The 13,440-nt window shown below is 71.6% G+C and overlaps 1 protein-coding gene across 1 annotated transcript; it reads right to left on the bottom strand.

Annotated features, from left to right (window-relative positions):
* Positions 1-939: 939 nt before the first annotated feature.
* Positions 940-13,104, bottom strand: DBH (dopamine beta-hydroxylase). Its single transcript, XM_054584142.1, has 12 exons — positions 12,749-13,104; positions 10,522-10,668; positions 9,915-10,172; positions 8,941-9,117; positions 8,272-8,374; positions 4,904-5,070; positions 3,877-4,020; positions 3,459-3,497; positions 2,901-2,960; positions 2,438-2,565; positions 1,879-2,038; positions 940-1,071 (listed from the first exon to the last, which is right to left on the bottom strand). The coding sequence occupies exons 1-12, from the start codon at positions 13,094-13,096 to the stop codon at positions 940-942; spliced, it is 1,863 nt and encodes a 620-aa protein (XP_054440117.1). The 5' UTR covers positions 13,097-13,104.
* Positions 13,105-13,440: the final 336 nt, after the last annotated feature.

The following is a 13,440-nucleotide window of genomic DNA, read 5'->3' as shown; positions in this document are numbered from 1 at the left end:
CGCCCCCCGCCCCGGAGGCCCAGCCGCGCGTTTTGCTGAGCTGGCTGAACGGAGACTCATCCGTTTCTCCCGTTTCTCCCACAGACACCAGGAGGCCGCCCCTCGGGGCCCAGGTCGGGGAGGGGAGGCGCCGGGCAGGCAGGCCCCGCGGGGAGAGACTCAGCCGAGGCTTCCTCTGGGGGGAGCCAGCCTGCCCCGGGCGTGAGCTTTATTGTCTCGTAAACTGGCCCCGCACTGGCCCCATTTTACAGATGAGGACACGGAGGGGCAGGGAGGTGGAGCGGCCGGTCCAGGCTACGCCCGCACCGGGGGCGCCGAGGGGCTCCGGACGCAGGTCTGGCTCCAGAGCCCTGGCCACCAGGAAGGGCGGCGAGAGGAGCCCGGGCGCCCCTCCCGCCCCCCAGGAAGCCGGCACCCGAGCCCGGACATCCCCCAGGCACATCGCTAAGTAGTGGAGTGGCTGTCCTGCCCCCTGTGCGGGGAGGCCGCCCGCTGTGGCGCGGGAGCCGCTCTGCGGGGATGCGTTTAAGCAGCGCGCCCACCCTGCACGCTGGCCCAAATCACGTCCCCGGGGCTGGGGATGGGGCGGGGCCCGGTGGCTCACGCCCCCGGTGGGCTGGGCGCTCCCAGAGACGTGGGCAGGGGCTCCGAACACCGGGCTCCCGACCGCCCGGCTGCGCCACCCTTGGGCTTTGTCGAGGGCTGTGGAGGGGGACCGGGCACGCCCAGGGCTGGGGGCCAGCGGGGGGCTCTGATGGGGCGCTCCGGGCCAGGCAGGGGAGGGCGCTGGGTGCACCGGGGCCTCAGGCGGGGGCGCGGGCCAGCCCCGCCGTCCTGGGCGCACAGGGCCGTGCCACGGGGTCTTCACAGAGTGGGGGCGCACAGAGCTGGCACGAGCCCCCGGAGGTGGCCAGGAGGGGAACGGGCGCAGCCTGACGCTCAGCCTCGGCCCCCACCGATGCGGACCACGGTGGGGCCGGCGGGGCCCGGGCGGGGGCCGGCCAGGCACCGAGGGGCGGGCTCCGGCAGCCGGGCGGTGATCTCCGGCAGGGGCTGCAGCTCCCACTCGCCCTGCAAGGACAGCACCACGAGGTAAACCGAGGCTGGAGGGACGAAACGGGGCGTCGCCTCCCCAGCCACTTTTCCCACTGACCCCTTGGGGTCTTGTCCTCAAACTCACCTTGTTGCCCACGAAACTCCCCCCCCAAAAAATGCCCGGGGGCTCCTTGGGGGCCCCTCCCCCAGAGGCCATCCCGGCCCCTGCCGCTCCCTGCCGGCTGCCGCCCAGATGAAGCCGCCGGAGCCCCCGGGTGCAGGCTGCAGCGTTAGCCGTCCCTGCCCCCAGGCGGCGTCAGACACTCCGTGTGCTGCCACGGCAGCTCCCCGCTGCCCCCCGAGCCGGCACCAGCCTCCCCCGGGGCCGGAGTGTCGCGGAGAGACATCAGTCGGCTCCCAGAGCCTCCCAGATCATCAGCCTCCGGGTCTGCGGAGCTGCCCCCGCCCCCGGCCCTGGGTGTGCATGAGCTGCCTCTGAACCCCAGGGGTCTCGGGCAAGGCGGGGGCAGCCCCCAGCTTCAGCCGGTTTGCTTTCTCACTTGCCTCGCCCCCTCACTTTATTTTTAGGCTCCGGGGGAGGTTGCTGGCACCCTGCTCACACCGCCCCATGACTCCCCTGACGGGACGTCGCGGGGGGCACTGTCGGCTTCTCCCTCTACGGGGCCGTCCATCTGTCTGTCCGGGCCAGCCTGTCACCCCCCGGCCTCCCTGACGGCTTCGTGTGGGTGCGCCTTGCCCGCCCGTCCGAGGGGGGCCCAGTCGCCCCGCACGGGGTCTCCTGGGGGCCTGGGGCCCATGCGGGTGCGGGGGGGCGTGGCGCACCGGGAAGCGGCTGGCGGAGGACTTGTTGCAGTGGACGGAGAGCGGGGCGAAGCCATACAGGGCCCTGAGCGTGTCCCGGCTGAAGGAGTTCCAGGGCACCGCGGCGAACTGCTCGGGGACAGAGGCCTGGGGACAGGTGCAGACCTCCTCGCTGTTGAAACTGTGGGCGGGAGGAACGGCGTCAGGGGCGTGCGTGTGGGAGGGGACACAGCAGGGCACAGGGGCACCCCCGCAGAGGGGCTGGGGTCCCCAGCACGGCCCTTGGGCCTCCCGCTCCAGCCGCCGCCTGTGCCGGGCCTCCTCGCGGGCCGGCTTGGCCCTGTCTCCACGCCCGGGCGGCGGGCCGGCCCGGCTCTGTGCTGGGTGGAGGGCGCCCCTCCGGCCGAGTCCCCGGTGACGCCTGCGGCGGGCCCCTTGGGGGCACCCCGGGCGTGCTCACCCTGCTCTGGGAACCCAGCCTGGGTCCCTCGCCTCTGCCAAGGGCCCTGCAGTCCCGGCGCCCGGCTCCCGGCTGCGCCGGGGGAGGGAGCACGGGCCGGCACGCCCCCAGAGCCATCACCTGTTCACCAGGTGGAAATACTTCTGCAGGAAGCCGGGGTCCACCGCGCTCTTGCAGAGCTCCAGCTGCGTCCGGGGGTAGTAGTGCACGTAGTTGACGCACATCTCCTCCAGGATGCCGAAGCCGCCCTGCAGGGCGGGGAGCCGTCAGCCCGGCCCTGGACGCCGGCCGCTTCCAGTACTTCTGTTCGGCCAGGGTGTGCGTTTGCTCACTCGCTCACTCATTCATTCGCTCACTCATTCATTCACTCGCTCATCGATGGTGCCTGGCGCCAGGGGGCCTCTGCGCTCTCTGCGGCCCCACTGCATGTCGAATGCACGAGGGAGGGCCTCCCCGCCCTCCAGCAGCCCCGGCTGCAGGCGAGGAAGCACACGTCCTCTTGGAAGCGTGGACAGTCCCCAGTCGGAAGCCCAGGCCGCAGGGGCCCAGGGGCAGGGGGCAGGGAGAAGCCAGGGCGACTCACCACAGTGGCCAGCGTCCTGTCTTCCGTGTTGTAGGTGCAGGATGTGATAAGCAAGTCCCCCTGTGGAGCCGGCAGACGCCCATCAGCGCCCGCCCCCTGGGGGCAACGGGCGCCCTGGGCCTGTCCCCACGCGGGACCGTGTGGGTGTCCGTCCATCTCTGAGGAGCCCAGCAGCGGTCCCTGGGCCCCCACACCTGAGGGTCACAGGCTGAGCCTCCCCAGGGTGTGCCGACACGTCAGCGTCTGTGATCCCTTAGCACACAGGCCCCGCGCCGGCTGGTGGCCGTGCAGGCTGGCCGGCCACTTCCACACCCTCATCTCTCGCTAAGGCCCCCGGGCTTTGTGGCCGGCTGACGAGGCAGACAGACGCACGGTCCCCGAGGGCTGCCTGGTCCCGACCCCTCCCAGCGACCCTCACCATGGCCCGGTCTGGCCCCACCCCACGTGGACGTGGGAGAGACCTTCTCGTGGCCTCCTCGCCCCCCGGCTGTCTGCCTCTCCCCACCGGGGACCACGCTCCGGCCGTCCCCGCCGTGCCGACCCTGACCGGCCACTCACCGGGAGCACAGTCACGATCTCCTTCAGCATGCGGATCTCCTGGGCGGGCAGAGCGGGGGTGGGGAGGGGCTTCAGGCGGCTGCGGACCCAGCCCCAGCCACCTCCAGGCCTCTGGGGGTGGGGGTCCGCCCAGCCCCTGCGGGGAGCCAGGGCTGGCCACGCTCGGCGTCCGCCAGGAGGGACTGGAGCGAGAAGGTGGGTCCCAAGACACACGTGGCCACCGGGTCCCGCAATCGGCCACACACCGGAGGCCGCCAAGAGCCCCTCCCTTAGACTAGACCCCCAGGGGAAGGGTGGCCACCGTGCACCCTGCCAGGGGTCCGGGCCTCGCCCAGGACAGGGACCTGGGACCGCGGGGTTTCTATGGCTGTTGGGAAGGAGGAGGTACGACAGGCCCGGGCGGGGCAGGACTCCCCACCTGGAAGTGAGGGCTGTAGTGGTTGTCCCTGTTCACGATGGCCCTCTCGCGGCCGTCCCGGGCCAGCACGGTGACCACCTTTCTCCCCGTCAGGTGTGTGTGCAGCTGGGAGGCAAAGATGTGTATCCCGGAGGGAGGCAGGGCCTGCGGGCGGGGGCGGCAGGGTCAGAGCCGGACCTCGCGGGACCCCTGACCGCTGCCGGCCACTGGCTGCCAGCGCTGGCCCCGGGCCACAGGGCAGCACCGACCCCAGGCCGCGGGCGGCATCTGGACACTGACCCCTGGGGACAGCTCAGCCCGGCCGGGACTGGGTGAGGCGCGGGCACCCGGGGCATGGGGTTGGGAGATCACGCCTGCTCCTCCGGGAGCGGGGTCCCCCACTCTTCGCTCTGGGCCTCGGTGCCGACCCGCCTTCGCCCGGGCCCTGGCGCGGCTCTGAGAACCGGGCCCTGCGCCGCTCGTTGGCCTCGGCCGGTCCGCCCTGGGGGCGTCCACAGGGAGAACCGGCCGGGCTGCACGAGGCAGTGGTTCAAAGGCAAGTCACAGGACGCACCCGTGCTCTTCGGTTTGTTTTTAAACACGCCGCGTGCGAGGGCGCCACCAAGTACCCAGGAGGGGAGCCGAGAAGGACATGAAGTTGCCGCTCTCTGGCCCCCTGGGGAGCCGGGAGAGCGCGCCGGGCGGGGGCGGGGGGGGGCGGATTCCTTCGTCCCGAGCGGCTCTGCCTGCCTTTGTCCCGGGGGCCACCGTCCAGCTGGCCTGGGGGGCAGACGCCTGTTTCCACATGCAGTACTGGGGGGACGGGCCCAGGGTGCGGAGCGAGCCGGCCCCCGGCTGCCGCTGGAGGGGGCGGCGCACGCGCTCACCGCCCGCAGGAGGCGCCTGGCACACGGGGCGACGGGGACGGTGGGGGGCCGCGGGGACCTGGGGCGAAGAGACCGCAGCCACCGAGCCGCCCTTCCGAGCGCCCCGACGCCCGCCAGCCAGGCCGCGGCAGGGGCCCCGGGCCGTGCGGCCGCCCGCTCACCAGCTGGGTGCACTTGTCCGTGCAGTAGCCGCGGAGGACGAAGGCCGCCTCCCGGGGCGGGACGGCCATCAGGGGCGTGTACACCAGGCCCAGCTCCAGGACGCCCGCGTCGAAGCGCCGCAGGCTGGCCGTGTAGTGCAGGCGGATGCCCGAGGAGTCGCGCCGGCCTGCGGGGGCGGGGGGTGAGCGAGGGGCCCCGCCCCGCACGCCGGCCGCACTGCCGCGGGCAGGAGGCGACAGGTCTCCCCCTCCCCCTCGCTCCCCCCGCCTGTGGCATCGCCCCCACACCGCCCGCCCCAGGAGGCGGCCCCGCCGCCGTGGCCTGCACCCCCGCGGGGAGAAATGCGCCCGTCTCTGTGGACCCTGAGTGGGAGGCTGGGTAAAGGCAGGCAGCTGAACCCGCCGGGGGTCAGGCGGGGAGAGCCTCCGCCCGCCGGCCTTGGCGTGGCTGCCCGCGGCCCCGGGCGCCTGCGCTGGGACCGGCCTGCGGGGGCCGGCCGGCGCGGTTCGGGCGAAGAGGAGGCCGTGGAGCGCCGTCCGCAGACGGGCCGAGGCCCCTCGTCAGCGCGGGGAGGGGGCGTCTGTGTGTGCAAGTGAACAAGGAGCGTAAGGTGCGCCCTGTGGGGGCCGCCCGCTGTGTTCCTGGGGTTGCTGTCCCGCAGGGGCCAGGCAGACGCGGGGTGTCCACGGAGGGCCCCTCTCGGGACAGATGGGAGCAGCCGCCGCACCTGGCAGCAGGCGGCCCTGAGGGGCTCCCACACGGGCCGGGGTCCCCTCGGTCAACGGTGTGCCGGGTGCGCTCAGGCAAGTCACTGCCCCTCCCTGGGCCTCGGCTCGGAGTCCAGGGGGCGCCTCCTAAGGAGAACTCGGGGCTTCCCCCTGCCGCGGTCCAGCCTTGCCTGCCGGCTCCTCTTAAAGGTGCTAACTGGAGGGGTCGCGAAGCTCCCTGCGCCGCCTCCCAGAGTCATAGGAAGGGAGGCGCAGAGGCTTGGGGACGCTGCCACCCACGTGGCTTCTGGCGGCCTTTCTCCTGCCCTGTCCCTGCTGGGAACTGGTCAGTGACGGGGTCCTGAGAGCTTCAGGGCGGAGCCGTGGGAGGGTCCCAGGGGAGAGGGAAGGCGACAGGAACATGGGTGGGGAGCCCAGGTAACCGGAGAATCACCGCCCCCCACTTACAGATGGGGAAACTGAGGCTCGGAGCCTGAACAGAGGTCCCCGCCCCAGGTCGCAGGCCTTGGGAGGCGGGCGAGCTGGGGTCGGCGTCCAGGCGTGGCTGGGGGCCCAGAGGCCCCCTGCTCACCTGCTCGGAGGGGGAGGAGGATGTCCCTCCTCCCCACCCCCCGCCACGTCCGACTCAGCCCCGGTGTCTCCAGGCTGGTTGCATCAGCGGATAATAATAAAAAAGAGCTGCAATTGGTTCACGTTGAGATAGGGATTAAATAATGAAATGCCCGTGGAATTCTGACATTTATAGAGGCGCCGCCCACCTCCAGTCTGCGACGTGGCAGGAGCGCCCCGGTATCGGGTCCATAAATACAGCCGCATGAGCAGAGGAGGCGGGTTTGCCTGGTGCTTAGAGAGTGTGCAGACACCCATCCGCTTTCAGGTTTTAAATGAGCAATAAATCCTGCCTCACGCCAAGGCCCAGGCTGACTTACGTCCCTCTCCGTGCGCGCCGTGCATGATTCCGTGGCGGGAGAGCCGGGCGCACCGCCAGGGGGCTGCCGCCGACCGCCGTGGGTCACGCACCGCGAGTGCCCACCTCCACACACGAGTGCTACACGCGTGAGCCTTGGCAGCCTCAGGAGGGCCCCCGGGTTAGCAAACACGGCAGGGTGGTCACGCACGCAGGGTCAGGCAGCGAGGGGCCCAGCCTGAGCTGATCATTTTCTCTCTCATACTGTTTCTGCCCCTCATTCACACAAGCAAAATAAGCACCATTAAAGAGAGAGAGCGCGAGAGCGAGTGAGCGCGAGGAAGAGGCTGTGTGGCCGTCTGCGGGGGACGATGCTGGCGAAACAGGGAGCCAGCGTCCATCTCTGATACGGGGCCCACGGGCTGCCCACCTTCGGGCGCGGGGACCCAGCCGCAGCCAGGACACGGGCCCCGGAGACGGCATGTGGCTTGGCCCTCTCCGTTCCCAGCCGGTGACGGCAGCGGGACACGTGGCCTTGCTGGATCCACGCTCTGGGGCCGTGGGCTGGACAGCAAGACGGCCGTGCTGCGCCGTGCGCGGGGGCCTGAGGACCTGCATCAGCTGCGTGGGGAGCCCGGGACGAGCCCAGCCGCGGGGGCGACGCCGCGCCCGCGCCCAGGGCAGAGGCTGCCGATCAACCCGCGCGGCTGCCGGGCCGCACCCCGGGCGCCCTGTTCCCGGGGGCTTGGGCCGCCACGAGGGGCCGTCAGGGGACCCGCGAGTGGCACCTCCTCAGCGTCCCCCGTGAAAACCCGTTGGCTCACCCGGGGCTCACGTTGGCTCTGCGGGGAGGTGTTTTGAGAAGCAGGAAGGAAGCTTGAGGCCAGAAACGCCCCAAATTGAGTCAGCGCCGACCCTGGCCCCAAGGACGGTGCTGGGGGCGGAGCCTCCCTCGGCCGGGCTGCGGGGGAGGGGGGTGGCCCCGGGCAGGGACCGGGGTGGCCCTGCAATGGCCTCGTCCCTGCCGTTCCGCCCAGCGCCCTGTCCCGGCCCGGCCTGTTCTGGGAGGGCAGAGCCACTGCGTGGCGGTGCTGGTGGTCACCTAGTCGGGTGTGAGGGGCAGGCTCACCGAAGTGAGGCTTCTGGGGGAAGCGGCCCCGGGGGACCCGCTGGGGTCGGAGGCCTGAGGCCTGGGCCAGCCCAGCTGCTCTGGCTGGCCTGCCGGGCGTGGGGGCGGCCGCGGTTACGCCGACCAACCCAGCTCCTAGCGGGCTCCGCACCGCTGTGGGTCAGACCCGCCCTGCTCGGTGGGAGCGTGGGCTCAGCCGCGGCCGGGCTGCGGGGCGGAGACCGTGGAGAGCGCGGAGCCGGGCCTCCCAGCTCCGAGAACCTCCGCCCATTTTGCGGCCCTCGCGGGGTCCCTTCCCTCCGGGCCTTCATCTCCTCACCTGCAAAACAGGCCCACCGCACCCTCTGCCTGCCTTTCCCGGGGCTGCTACATGGGGCGGCACCGTGCCCTCGGGGCCGAGCCAGCCCGGCGGGTCCTGCCCGGGAGCCCGCTGCAGTGACGGGGACGGAGAGCGAACGGCCGGCGTGGGAGGCATGTGCGCCGCGGTGGGCCACGCGGGAGGCGAGGCTTTGGGGAGGAGCCCCAATTGTCCCCCCCCGACAGGACACGGCACGTGGGTGGGCTTCTGGCGGCGGCCCCGGAGCGGCGGCCCTCGGCCCCTACCTTGTATCTGCAGCGGGTTGTGGTAGTGAACTTCCAGGCGGAGAAACCGGGAGGACCCGGAGCCCCCGAACGCAAGGCCCGCTTCCTCTGGGTAGTAAAAGGCCTGCAGGAAGCCGGGGGAGGGGGAGGTGCGGGCATCAGGCGCCGGGCGCTGCAGCCCCGATGGACAGGCCGGGTGTCCGAGGGCGTCCCCGATGGCGAGCCCACAAGACCGTGGGGCCAGAGCCGCCGGGGGTGGCGCGGGGGCGGCAGTGGGAGGAGGCAGCGCTCCCCACGAGGGGCTGCCCCTCACCGGTGCCCACGGGGCTCCTGGACTTGGGTGGGGGCCCCTGCGTGGCCTCCGCCGGCTGCGGAGGAAGCTGAGGACCGAGCTGGGGACGCAGCCCAGGGCGCCGGCCTGCTGCCTGCCGGCCCCAGACCGCCCCCTGCACCCCCCGCCCAAGTCCGGCCGGGACGTGAGATCAGTCCCAAGGAGAACATCGCACTTTTATGGAAAAATAACAAAGGCCGGAAAAAGTCTCTGCGGCTCGTAAGAGGGGAGGAACGTCGGCAACGCACAGGCAACGGCAGGGTGGGGGGTGGGGGGTGTGGGCCGCCTCTGGCGGCCTCTCGGATGGGGCAGTAGCGGCTGGGGACCCCACGGACGCCGAGGAGGCCGGGCCGACGCACCTTGGCACCCAGGGCCCAGGCGGCCAGCACGTGGCGGCAGTAGTTGAGCCGGTCGGGCTTCATCTTGGAGTCACAGGGCCCGCTGAAGTGGGGGAAGCTCTCGAACGTGGCCGCGCACTGGAAGACCTCCATGTGGTGCACCAAGGCCTCGTTGCCCTCGGTGACGATGGGCTCATACTGCGGGGGGCGGGGAGGGGCGCTGAGCCCGGGGCGCTGGCCTGCCGCCCGGAGGGCGCTGGCCCGGCGCCTCCCTCCGTGGGCCTCGGCTTGCCCGTCGGTGGCACGGGAGGCTGGGCCTGGCGTTTCCAGGGGTGCTCCTGGGACTCCGGAGTGGGAGGGTGGAGCCAGGTAGATTCTTCCAGAAGCCCGTAAAGAGCCACGGAGGGAAGAAAATGAGGGCCATTTCCTGACAAGGTGGGGACCGGAAAGTCGTGTCCTTGTGTGAACGTGGCCGTGGCTGGAGAAGGACACAGAGGCCGCCCCAGGCGGGGCCTGAGCCCAGGGACAAGGCGCGGCTGTGAGCCCGCCGGCCGCCGCCTGCTGTGCGGCTCTGGGCGCCCACGCGGCCGCGCTGGGCTGCGCCTCCCCCGCCCCCGGGCCGGCAGGGAGCGGGCATTCAGGAGCTACTCTCAGGACTGTTCTAGCTGCAGGCGGGTGTTTAGAGCAGCTGAGTTCTGAGTTCAGCTGCTTTCAAAGAAGGGGGAGGGGGTCTGACTGACGGACAGGCAGACGCCATTCCAGTCTCAGGGGAAGATGCAGCGCTCAAGGTATCCGCTGCCTTTGGTCCAGGCTGGGACGCTGGGGTGCAGGGGTCTGGGGGACGGCAGCGCCCGAGGCAACACAGTCAGGTCACTCTCGCGGCCGCGGGAGGTCGGGGTGCCTGGGGTGCAGGCGGCGGCTGGCGCCGGGCTCAGCCAGGACCACGGACAGCTCCCCGGGACAGCCCGCGCGTCGGAGGCCCCGATCCCACATACCATGACGATGTGGTGCCGGGAGAAGCCGACGGGGAGCTCGGCCACGTGGCACCAGTACGTGGTCTCCTGGCCCGGTATGAGGATGTCGGGGGCGCGGACCTCCAGGGTGCGCGTGTCCGCGGGCAGCGCCGGCACTGAGATGTTGGGCTTCAGCAGCTGCACCCTCTGCAGCCCCGTCCGCAGGCCCGAGGCGTTGATGGCCTCCAGCGATGGGAACGGCCGCTCCAGGATGCCGTACACCAGGTGCACGGTGCCGTCCTGCAGCCACGGCAGGGCCCTGTGCTCGCCCCCTCGGCCCCGCCCTCGGCCTTGCCTGGCGGGGGACGCGCCCGGCACGGACCCCGTAGAGCTGCCTGACCGGCAAGGCCGCCCCCCGCCCCACCGGGGCCGGGCAGGGTGGACGCGGCGAGTTCCCCTCTTGGCCGAGCTGGAGGCCGCAGGCAGACCCGGGGGGCGGGGTGACTTATCCCGTGCTTCCGTGATGTGAACCCAGGCGCACGCGTGGGAGGTGGCGTGGGAAATGCCCGACTTCCGGGTGCGGGGGGAGCCCTGGGGTGGGAAAGCGCTCCCCGCCGCCCACGCTGCCCCGGGCTCGGCCATCACCCACCTCAATGAGGTAGTCCCGGGGGTCGCAGGTGCTAAAGGGCCTCCTGAAGAGCAGGGTCAGGCCCTCGGGGGTCCTCTGGGCCTGCAGCAGCTCGTAGTCCTGCTGGGCGTCCAGGTGAATCTGCCCCTTCTGGTCACTCCAGGCGTCCTGCGGAGGCAAGAGGGGCCGGAGCACCAGACCGCCGCCCGCAGTCAGCGCTCTGCAGGACGCGCCGGCCTCGGGGGCCTGGGGTTCCTGTCGGGTGCGGGGCTGGCTCCCCCGTTCTGGGTCTGCCTGGAGGCCGCACGACCTGGCCTCACGCTCTGGAGACCCTGAAGCAGAGCCCTCGGAGGCTGGCGGTGCCCGGGCTGCTCGGCCCGGGACTTCGGTCTGGCTAAGAAGGCGCCGCGACAGGGAAGGGGCCCCGGACAGATGCGGCTCCCGTCGGGCTTGCACGGAGGGGCCGTGAGGGGCCCGGAGCCTTGGAGGGGGACACAGGGGAGGGGCCCAGGGATGGGGTCCAGGGCGGGGGCTGTACATGGGAAAGCGAGAGAGGGGGCCCGCCGGGGATTTAGGGCGCCACTGTGCTCAGGCACCACTGCTCCACACACGCCCCCGCTCCCGCGCTCGCGCCGCCCTGGGACAAGCACCGCCTGGCGCACTGCGCCGGGGCCATCGTGCCCCGCCCTGGTCCCAGCCTGGCGCGGAGAGGGTGAGCTGAGGCCCAGGGAGGGCCCGAGCCTGCTGCCTCCTCCCAGGGCGCTAAGCAGATGGGGCTGGCCCCTGCTGCCCCCCCCCACAGCTGCTCCCCTCCTGCTGGGGCCCGGGCCACCGGCGCCCCCCGGGGCGGCCGGGAGGGGCCCGCCTTCCGCAGCGAGCGGGCCTCGGTTCCACTCCGGAGCGCCCCATCCTTGGCCTTGCTCCAGGGCGAACGCGTGTTTCTTCATTGCCTTGAGAAACAAGGAGCCTGCCTGCCCACGGCTCCGCAGGCACGTCCCCGGGAGGGAGGCGCGATGCCAGGGCGGCCCCTGTGCCGAGGGACTCCTCTTACGCCCGACAGAGAGTTCGCCTGTGATCCCAGCGCTGGAAACCCAGGATGCGTTTGTTGAACATATTGCTTAAGGGAGCAAAACAAGCCTGACATGTGTTTGCATAGGAATTTGTTGTGCAAATTAACGGCGGTGCCGGCGGGGGAGCCGCTGCCCCTTTCGCAGCGGCGGCGGCGGCTCCCCTGGGCGGCCGGCTCCCAGGGCGCTGCCCGGGCCTTGCCGGGCGTGGCCCCGAGCCCTTGAGGGTCCTTGCGTGGGGCAGCCGGGCAGCCGGGGGCCAGGCCGGCCCCAGCCCGGCGGCTCGGCCGGATCGAATGGAGCACAGTCAGGTTCCAGAGATAAACGCTGTTGCCAGTTCGCGTCGACTCAGAAAAACCAAAGCAGGGGAGGCCGGTGCCCTGCCCACGCTTCTGAGGCGGACGCGGCCGGGGTCAGGCTGGTGCGCGGCCCGCTCCCCTCGCGTGGGCTGGCGCTCCCGAGGGTGCCCCCTCCCCGAATCTCAGCCCACAGGTGAGGAAAGCGCCGTCTGATTTAGGGGAAATCCGGCCTTCCTATGCCTGTTTCTGTGGAGACTTGGGGTTCGTGCTCCGAGCGGCCCTGGTGGCCAAGCCCAAAGAGGGGGTGGTGGCTCGGGGCAGGGGCTGGGCCCCCACCCGGGACCTCCTTTCGATTTGCCAAGTCCCCAAAGATGCTCTAGAGTGACATGAAACTGCCCCCTTCCTCCACACTTCACAGCGAGAATGGGGTGAATTCGAAGGCAGGGAGTCCAGGGCTGAGCTCCTTGGGTTTGCTCCACCCTGGGGGGCTCTGCTTGCTTTGTTCACCTGCGTGTGCAAAAGGAGGCCTGCGACGGCTGCGTCCGGGGCCCGGCGTGCACACCAGGCGCTGAGCTTGGTCTCAGGCGGCCGCGAGGCCCCCGAGGGCGCGGGTGCCTGGCCGTGGTTTGTGGGGGCGGGAGCTCGCGGGCCTGCACCCACGGGCCGGCCAGGCGTCCTTCCCACGCCCCTCGGGCTCGCAGGGTCCTGTGGCTTGGGGCGTGCGGCCCAGGACCGTGGAACACGTCTACTTCTTATTTTGTCCTCCGTGATGGTATCCCCAAGACACTCAGGCTTGGGACGCAGAGTTAGGGAGGGTGAGTGTAAGAGGGCAGCCAGCTGGGGGCCAGGGCGGGGGCCCCTCAGGGCGGAGGAGAGACTCACCCCGAAATAGGCGCTGTCCCCGTCGGTCCAGAGCACGACCAGGTCGGCGCCCTGCAGTGCGCCGCGGTCCGACATCCCGAAGAGCACCCCCGCCCGGAGCCCCCGCACCAGGAGCCGGAAGTACACCGTCTCCTGCGCGTAGCTGACGTTCCAGGAAAGCTCCAGGGTCCCCTCGGGGTCCAGGGGGATGCGGTAGGGCAAGGGGCTCTCGGGGGGCACCGAGCCCTGCAGCGCGGCCACCAGGATGACCAGGAAGACGGCCACCGCGGTGCCGTACATGGAGGCGGCCTCGCGCGCGCTGGGGCTGGGGACCTGCATGGCGCTGAGCTCGGCCGCCCCCCCGGCCATTTATGCCCTGGCCCCTCTGCGGGGCGGGCCCAGGCAGCCGCCGTAATCGCATTTGTCTGGCGGAGAATCGAATTGTCCCGGCGACCCTCCCACCAGCTCGCGCCCCAGGCCAAACGCCCTGTCTCCCCGGCTCTCCTGATCGGCACTAATGGCACATGGGCCTCGTCAGCGGGAATTGAAACCGACGGGCGGTGTCACCTCGGAATTGTCCCCGAAGAGCAGTGGGGAAGCGGCCTCTCCCTGCAGCCAGAAAGCCTGTCCGACGCCCCCCGGGCAGGCGCTGGGCTGACCACCAGGCGGGCCGGCCCGCCCGGTGCCCCCGCCGCCGACGGGGTGGGCCCTGT

This window comes from Pteronotus mesoamericanus, unplaced genomic scaffold, assembly GCF_021234165.1.
Source record: "Pteronotus mesoamericanus isolate MK-2021 breed Mesoamerican mustached bat unplaced genomic scaffold, CSHL_Meso_final contig_78, whole genome shotgun sequence".
NCBI lineage: Eukaryota > Metazoa > Chordata > Mammalia > Chiroptera > Mormoopidae > Pteronotus > Pteronotus mesoamericanus.
Note: the sequence above shows the minus strand (reverse complement) of the source record. Positions and strands in the feature narration are given on the sequence as shown.